General features: G+C 40.5%; 1 protein-coding gene across 2 annotated transcripts; it reads left to right on the forward strand.

Annotated features, from left to right (window-relative positions):
• Positions 1-288: 288 nt before the first annotated feature.
• Positions 289-2,441, forward strand: LOC111220252 (leucine-rich repeat-containing protein 18-like). Of its 2 annotated transcripts, none has more exons than XM_022743277.1 (3): positions 289-438; positions 693-1,061; positions 1,919-2,441. In XM_022743277.1, the coding sequence occupies exons 1-3, from the start codon at positions 433-435 to the stop codon at positions 2,345-2,347; spliced, it is 804 nt and encodes a 267-aa protein (XP_022598998.1). In that variant the 5' UTR covers positions 289-432; the 3' UTR covers positions 2,348-2,441. The 2 variants fall into 2 exon arrangements, with proteins under 2 accessions (XP_022598998.1, XP_022598999.1); XM_022743278.1 differs by having other exon boundaries at positions 800-1,061.
• The last annotated feature ends 6,948 nt before the right edge of the window (positions 2,442-9,389 follow it).

Below are 9,389 nucleotides of genomic sequence, written 5' to 3' on the forward strand. Positions count from 1 at the left end.
CTTTATTTAGAGACCTGGCAACCCTGAGGCTGTTGAGGAAAATCACATCCTCCACTGCCTTATACGATCATTGAGCAACACCGACACCCTCCCCTATCACTTTTATTGAAAAGAGAAAGATCCTAGAAATGGTTACTGTAATTTTTTAAAATGGCTTCCAAATGCAGCCACCAGTCCTGCTATCGCTGCTCCCTGCCACAAAGTACACTCAGACCAGACAACAGTTGCCTAGAAACAAATGAAAACAAATGTCATTTCCGGTCAAGTGAGTCCAGACCAAAACTGCAGGATTCCAGGCAACATGTCACCTGCTTCCTTGTCGACAAGTCTCATGTTTCTATTTACAACTCTCTTCAGGGGAATCTTGATGTAGAGAACTTGGAGTCTTAATTCTTTTTGTCTTTTTCTTGAACTGGTTTTGTGGATTTATTAATGCTGGTGAGGAATAAGAGTTTCTTGATTCTTAATTTCTTTGTAAGAAAACTAAACTAATATGTTAAAAACAAACAATTATTCACTTCTGACTGACACTACACTTGAACTGCCATAGTACTGTTCTTAAACAATACACTCATTGGACATACACCAGAGTAAAGCCCCTGTAGTGAATTTGCTTTGTCATGAAACAATGAGTGATAATGTTATGCGTATTTTATCTGAGGAGAAAGGTAAAACTCGGTCTACTGTTACAGCTGCTGGACTGTGTTGGGAAACATAATCTTGCAGACCAGTTCAACTGTCAACTCCACGTTAACCACAGACCCCGTCACTGTCCACTATATCCTCTGTCTCCCTGCAGCAGCATGGCCAAAGGAAAGAAAGGCAAAAAGTCTACCGGGAAGACAATCACCTTGAAAATGGCTCAGAACTACATGGGGCTGACGCTGGATGGTAAACGGCGTCTGGACCTCAGTTTCAAGGAGTTCGCCACGGTGCCTAAGTGCATCCAGAAGCTGTGGGAGATCGATGAACTGGACCTGAGCAGGAACCTGATCAGAAAGATTCCAGATTTTATTGATAAATTCATCAACATGAGTGTTTTGGATCTGCACAGTAACTACGTGAGTATGACAGGAAGCTGAAGAAAAGACGCTTCAAAAGGCACCTTTGATTTCTTTGATTCTATCACTTGACCCCAAATACTGTCAAAACTGTGACTTATTCTATTAAAAACTAAACCAGGGTTTTACTTAAAGAGACAGTGCAGCAAGTTTTACACATAAAGGTCAGTTTACTTGTCATGTGGAGTCTAACCGGGTCTGTTGTTTAAAATCTTCTGAGGCTCTCCCCTCGACTTGGGCCTGGGAGACTTGAAATTTAAAACCAAAAGCCTCCATCGCCCACTGAGATTGTGAGTCTGGAAGACATGAGTGTTTACACGGCAAAGAAGGTGTTAAGTTGCATTGTGGGAGGTGTCGACACTCTACACTCCCGATTAAAAGTCAGGATCTCTGTGACACTGCTGCATCAATTGTAATTACAAAAATGCAATACTAAATTGCTGTAGTCAAAATAACTTTATTTTTTAGTTTTTGGATTAGTTTGTGGATATTTGATGAATGCATTTAGAAAGATGTGCCACAGAAAAAGAAGATAAAGTGAAATAATGAAGGCTTGAAAACTAGATTTTAAATCTAGGCTCCTCTGTAAGACATGGCCTTAAAATGATCTAATAATGCTAATACCATTTTAAGGCCCCTGACATTTCTGTTTATATTTGTGCTTTCCGGCTCTGGGCCCCTGAGTTTCATGGGGCCTTTTATAGTGGATAAGTAATTGGCTACAGAGCAATTTCTGTATAAATCTGCACATTACAATACATTAAAACAAAAGAGCATGAAGAGAAAAAAGAATAAAGAAAAAAAATCCAGGAAATGGTTTTGTTGTTCACTACAGAATGTGTCCCTGTGTATCGTAGCTGGAGGCGCTCCCTGTGACTATCGTCCATCTCCAGAACCTGCTGGTTTTGAACCTGTGCAACAACCGTCTGACAAGCGTCCCCAGCGAGCTGGGCCTGCTGAAGAAACTCCACACACTGAATCTGGGTCTCAACCTGCTGGAGGATCTCCCGTCCTCCATCGGAGCCTTGAAGGAGCTCCGCCACATCGGCCTCTCGGACAACCGATTCACCCGCATCCCCCCCTGCCTCTCGAGGATGAACAAACTGGAGAAGGTCAACCTGGACAGGAACCCCATCCTCACCGAGCTGACACCCAGCCACGGGTTAATAATGACAACAGAGAGGCTTTACCTGGTCACAGAGAGCTGCCTGTGTGACACCTGCCTGAATATGTGTCAAACTGAGAGGAGGAAGATGGATGATGTGGTGAAAAGCAAAATAACTTGAGCTAAGAAGACAAGGAAATTTATTGTTAAAAACACATTCATACAAGGCATATATGAAATTTAAAATGATTTATTTCTCCTTTTATTTTACCTCCCTGTAAACTCAAACACTCGGGATGCTTTCATATTGTGCTGTTCCCACAAACTGAGCTTTAACTTACACTACAGCGCCATCTGCTGTTTTAACACTGACAGTAAGGATCAACAACCAATCTTAAGGAGCACAACATGCAGAGTGCTATATTTGTTATCATGAACTGCTGAGGAACAACTGAGGAGTCTGGATGCTTGTCACATTTTCTTCTCAAGTTATTCAAAAATAAAGTTTTGTGTTAAAAGACATTAGCTGAACATCCAGTGGGCCACTTTGATCAGAGAACCCTAGCTAAGCCCCTCGCTTCACTAATGGTTTATTCTACACAACAAACCATACAAGAAAAAAAGCCAATAATTCAAATTTAATGCAATATTCAAACACAATTAACAAAGGGAAGTGTATTAAACTTAAATACAAGGTGTTATGTTCCCCAAGGAGAAATGAGAGGATGAGGGGAAGTGGCAAAACAAAAAGGTTTTCTGGCGAGAAAGAAAGATCAGCTGACTGAACCATGTGCAAGAAAAACAAGGAATTTTATGAACAAACCGAACCACAAAACACAACTTCATGTGCTGGTTTGTAAACAGACTAAACAACCAGGTGTTTACTAATGAAACAAATACCTTTTAAAGGTCAGTGGGAGAACAAAAAGAACAGGTAGGTTAGATCAATCAACACCCTCCTTCCCACCCACAGCTCATACGCTGCCACCCCCCCCCCGACTGGGCTCCCTCTCTCCACCTTCATGGGCTACGACTGTTGATCAGTGGGTGGAATCACCCCGTTTAACTTATTACCAGCTCAAGATCAATCCTTTCTCACTCTGCTGTCATCTGCCTTCCTGCGTCCACAAAAAAAAAAAAACAGTCAATACAATCTGAAAACAGAATAACCTCAGAGGTCCGTGTCATTCGGTTTTTACCACTTCACTGAGCTGAAGAGTGCTGAGTAGACTGGATTAAGATCTCAGTAGATAGACTCATTAAGAGGCGAGCTGCCTGGTATTGACTCAGCCGTATTGTGAGACTGAGCAGAGACACAGTAAAACATGAAGGACAGAGAGCAGAGGCCTGGAGTAAGTAGCAGTACGCTCCCTCTTAAAAAAAAAACAAAACAAAACAAACCTATAGAGTTGAGATTATGATGGATGTGACGAGTCGACCACGCTGCTGCAAATAAGATGTTACAGAACTTGCTGTAACCACTATTATATTTATAGCTGTGCAGCATCAATTGAATGGACTTTTCTGGTTTGTCTGTCACAGTTGAAAAATCTTTACACCACATTAATGCAGCTTCATGAATATTTCTGTGTTACCAAGTTTCAGGTTTAAAATCTAATATTTATGCATCTATTATCTTGACAGCACAAATGAAATAATCTGTACACATTATATGTGTATTATTCATTTATTTTTCATGGTGCTTTTCTGTTGTTAACCACCGTTTGGTTTATTATGTGATCTTTATTTAAATAGCTCCCAGCTAGCTGGAGGTCGGTCACAGCTGAGCAGTCTAATGCTCTTTGCCTAGCGCTCCCTTACAGACAGACACCGTCAGAGCTATTGAAAATCAATTCACACACATGCACCCACATATAGATGTGCTGTCTGTTTGTTTCGCCCTGCTTTTTCACTCAGCCATTCCTTCAGTCCCTCGACCCCACCCCCGTCTCTCTCTCTCTCTGGGCATCAATCAACCCCAAACACACAGAGGAAGGCTGAATGAATGAAATAGAAGTGCTGCAGAGGCAAAGCAATGTGGCCACGAATAGAATGCAATTCATTTTCATTGCATGGCCCTGGCTGTTATTGACTGAGATAGAGGACACTTGGACCTTGTTACATTACAAGAAATGAAACGAGGAACTCAAATAGTCATTGTGGGGCTTTCAAGTCAAGTCAAGGTCCTTCCAACATTTACATTTTTATGTATCAAAGGTTCTATTTGTATCATTTGTATAATTGCAAGTCAAAATCAAACTGACGTTGTAATAATGCAAATTTCTTAAACCTGCATTAATTGATTTTTTTTTTGTCCACTTGGAAGCATCACAATTGACCGTGCACAGCTTGTGCTGGGCAGTTATTCTGTGGAAACAGATGACTGCAGCGTTGGGAATAAGGTTCATGAGAGCTGTGAGAATCAACCAAAACAGTAAAGTTGTGGGCCATAAAACCAAAACAATGAGCTGAAAGACACTAAAACACCATGTAGAGTCGGCAGGGATGGCAGAGACGGGTGGTAAGTTTCTCACTTTCACATTACAGCAACACTTTTCATATAAATAAATATCTGAATTCATGTATAAATTTTCCCTAGATCATCATCCAAGTCATAATTATGATCTATTTTAACTAATAACACGCAAATCACCGTTTTGTTCTTGTCCATATTGAACACATCATTCAAACATTCAGTGTGGGCTGGAAAAAGTAGTGAGCCCCTCAGCTAATCACATCAACAAAAGCTAACTGAAGTCAGGAGTTATAAAACCTGGGACACCAATCAATGAAATAAGATTGCAGAGATGGGTTCGAGCTAAATTGACTTAAAAAAGAAACTAACTTAAAAACATTTTGAGTCTGAAGAACACGGCTGAAATACTTTCTCTGTAGACATGCTGTTAGCTTCCTGACAATGACATTAAAGTCGACTAATTGCATTACGCTGTCAGAGCAGCTCTTGTTCCGAAAAACGCCTCTATGCTGTGACGGTAATGTGACAAAAAGACTGAGTAAGAAGATTCAGACAAAGAGACAGAAACACAGTCAGACAGGCAGAAGGCTGCCATCCATATTGCATACGCCGCAGTCCTGTCTGCTCCTCACATAACCATTAGTGGATGACATCATGGCCCCGTGCTAATTGTCAGTGACAGAGCAGGGAGGGAGGGTAATGGGGGCAGAGAGGGGGTTAGAGGCAGAAAGGCAGAGGCAGACGGACAGACAGAACTCGAGGGAAAACACCTGTCTGCTGAATGTCTCTTCAGTCCGTCACACCACTCTCTGACCCAGCACCAATTTAATTCTCTTTCTCCTAATTAAAGAACGAGAGCTTCAGTCACTGGACTGTTACTTATTAGAGAGACGAGGTTTTAATGAGCAAAAATGTGTTTTAGCTTATTAGCTGAAGTACAATTAACACTGCAATGAAATTAAACATTTCTACTTTCAGGCTTCTGCTGCTCACACATTGTTATTTGGTTACTGCAAGTGGAACAGTTTACCTGAATTAAATATTTAACAGAATATAAGTTGTCAGGACCTTGACATACGAGCAGCTGAATGATCTGATATTTTTAAACTTTAACACAATTTGTAGCATAAAATCTTTCATTCAGCTTTTTTAAGGTTCATCACATCATGGCATGCAGACACTTTATAATGTGTAATTAACATTCTGCGTCCTGCTGTAAGTTTCCTATCATAACAGCACCGAGTGTAAATAAAGATTTCCTCATGCATTTCTTTTGAAATGTATGTATATTCAAAAATATAATAGGTTTGTGTTGAATAACACACACACCAAAAACTTACAAACTCACCATGTGCTACAATTAACAAACTCCATTTTGACACGATTTTAACATATTTCTAATATATATTTTTACATACTATACTGCCATACTATATTATTTATCTATCATTTATCTTTTGTTAATTTTCTTAGTATTTTTGAACTTTCTTTTGAATTTTCATCTTGCATTTCTTTTTACTGTCCACTTTGCTGCTGTAGCACAAACTTCCCCACTAATAAAGGACTATCTTATCTCTTATATTAACAAAACCCTCTAATCCTTTTTATATATATATTTATATATCTATTGTAATGTTGATATCAAAATAAAGTCTGTTTTATGGAACATTCATTTAGAAAATGTTTATAGATACAATATGATACCAAGTATGTAACAAATGTAAGTCCTTCACATTAATGGAAAATCTTCACCATATGTTGGTATAAATGTAGTAAGTCATACCCTTAAGTTATTTATATAAAATGTACTATGGAAATTAAATCTGATTATAATACATGTATGTAGAGAGGCAGAGTTAATGTCAGTACAACCCCTCTGTCACTGACTGTAGCGTCCCGTCACAGTCAGTTGCTGGCGATCAATAAATAATGCTAAATCAACAGTCACACCTTCAGCAGCCACCCACGGGTCCGTTTTAGTGTAGCCCATCCCTGCCAATATGAAATTTTAATCATCCTCGATATCAATATTTCAAAGGGTTTTTTTAAACACTGTGGATCTTGAGGACTTGTTAGCATTCTGTGCATGGTTCATCCTCTGCGACATTACTTGACCTCAACTGAGGTGACGGAGGAGCGAGAAACACAATAAGTAACGACAGAGAAACAGGATTGAGTTCAGTTTATACATACAGGGTTTTGTTATTCTGCAGGCCAAACAGCGACTGTGTGATGACAGCAGAATGTGTGTCAGGAATCTTAAACCGTGGTCACACTGTAAGTGGCGGAGCCGCGGTTCATGTGTGTGACCTTGTAAAACAGGTGGTGCATGAAGCTTCATGACACGGCGATACTCGCAGGACTAGCTGGAGGACTGCTGCAGACAGGAGCACACGCCAAGCTAGCTGGCTTTTTCACCGACAGCAAGCACGGTTAGCTCGACTGCTAACCGCACTATAGTCATATGTGCACCATTGACTCCTTCCTGTTTGTAAATCATCACTCTTTAATGGAGCAGTTTGGAACAGGATGGTGCAACACAGCAAGAATCTAGAGCATTATCACAGCAGGTGGTTTTGCTTTTCACACCAGGAAAATCACAAGTGTAATACGACAATCATGTCATAAGGGATGGATGGAAGACATGGGAAAGATGTGGATTTCAACAACTTGTGAGCATTAGATCATCATGATGGTTGTATGATTATAGAGTTACTCATCTGAAGATTAAAATCAGACAGATAAACGGGGCTGAGTGATGATACAGCACCACAACTAACGCTCTACTCATCAAAGCAAGAAACACAGGGAAGGTTTTAGGCACAGCCGCTCTTGTCACTGATTTCTAATTCAAGATCTACTGTTTTCTCACACTTTGCAATCTGCAAAACGTTTTTTTGTTATAGCCGATCTAAAATGAATGTTTCTGGGTTATATTTGAGTCAATGCCATTTATCCGTCTCCCACATCAGTGTTAAAATTTCACACCCATAGAGACTGCATGCATTACTTACACTAAGCTGTTCATTAGTCATAATGCAAGACACAATGCGTAGAGAGCTGCAAAGATTTCAGTATTTTGTGTGACTTGCTTGAAGAAAAAAAAAAAGAAGACAGTGGAAAACTCATAATGAAGTAAAACTAATTTATTGATGTGATGTGTGATGAATAGTATGTAATATACAATAAATGGTAAATGTTGAACTCTTCAGGGCCTATGGAGTCTATCAGAAAAGATTTGGACATCCAGATTCCAGTTACTAAAAGTTAATCCACATCTTCCTACCTGAAGTCACCAGGTTTAACTCTTCGCGGCTAATTCTGCTGCCAAAGTCCAGATAACTGTGGTCTTTGTAGAAGAAAAGGCATTCCACCTTACAATATATCACATTTGTCAGGATCCAATCAAGTTTTTATCTTGTGTAAGCAATTAAGTTATTGTCTTGTGTGCACAAGATAACAACTCAAGCAAACAAGATTGGTATTAGCTTGTGTGAAGAAAGGTATTTGTGTGACTTAGATAAAAACTAACAAGATCAATATCTTGCGCGAGCTAACGTGCGGAGACAAGATTACACCTTGTGTGAACTAGATAATAACTTACAAACAAGATTTCAACTTGTGCACACTAGGAAATACCTTGTACAAACAGGAACAAGATAATAACAAAAGAAGGTAAAAAAACTGGTGCACACAAGTTAAAATCTTTATACAAGATTTTTAAAAAATATTACCATCTTCTGGGGCTTCTGACAAAAGCCATTCTGGCAGACATAAGAAATCAACAACTTAGCTAGGACTAGAATACCAAAAGCAGATTTCACAAACACGAAAATTACAAACCTCAGTCACAGTGCTCCACCCTAACGGGGGACTTATTCTGATACGAGCTGTCTCCTTCACATCAAGCGGGAGAGAACAGCCTGACAATCGAGCGAGCTCTGAAATAGACGTGGAAGCTTGTATATACAAGAGTTATGGTGTCAGTGAAGTGTATACAGAGAGCAACCCAATGTTTATGGCTAAACAAAAACAGGAAAGCTATGGTTGAGTACTGCTCTGGTGGTTTGCAACTCTGCCCCCTCGTCTTGGTGTGTGGCTTCAAAAGTCCGCCCTCTGAACCCGTGTTCCCTCCTTTTCTCACCTTCCTGTCTCCTTTGCTTTAGTTCAACATCCAGCTCTGTGATAACGTAACAAAATGATGATAATTTGGGTGATAAATCCAGAGTGAAACGACACCCAGAGCCACACCCAGGCACGGTGTGGCCACATCGCTTTCACCCAACCTCAGGCTTAAACCAAACACTGGCACTGAATGCTTTTTTATTGCTGTCTCATTTTGGCTTCTTGGTGTGTTTGTGTATGTGTGTGTCACTCCCCCCCCCCGCCCCCGCCCCTCGCTCTGCTTTAGCTTGGTTTCTTGTCGGCGTGGCCCTCCTATTTCACTCCTTCAGCTCATTTGACCCCAATCTCTGTTTCTGTCCGACTCATTTTGGCTCCACCTTGAACGGCTCCGTGTGCGCGCATTAAATCTATCTGTTCATTTGCTGCTTCATTTTAGCTGCTTGTTGCCTTCTGTGTGTATATGTGCTTGTATGATGTGTGAGGGCGCACACACACACACACACACACACACACACCCCTCCACCCCCTGTGCGTCTCTTTCCCTCTTTGCTCTGTAATAAGAGCAGCTGTGGTTGACGAGAGGCCAGCTCTGATTCAATTGCAGTGCAGGACTTAAGACTAT

Source organism: Seriola dumerili, unplaced genomic scaffold, assembly GCF_002260705.1.
Source record: "Seriola dumerili isolate Sdu_G_001 unplaced genomic scaffold, Sdu_1.0 BDQW01000068.1, whole genome shotgun sequence".
Taxonomy (NCBI): domain Eukaryota; kingdom Metazoa; phylum Chordata; class Actinopteri; order Carangiformes; family Carangidae; genus Seriola; species Seriola dumerili.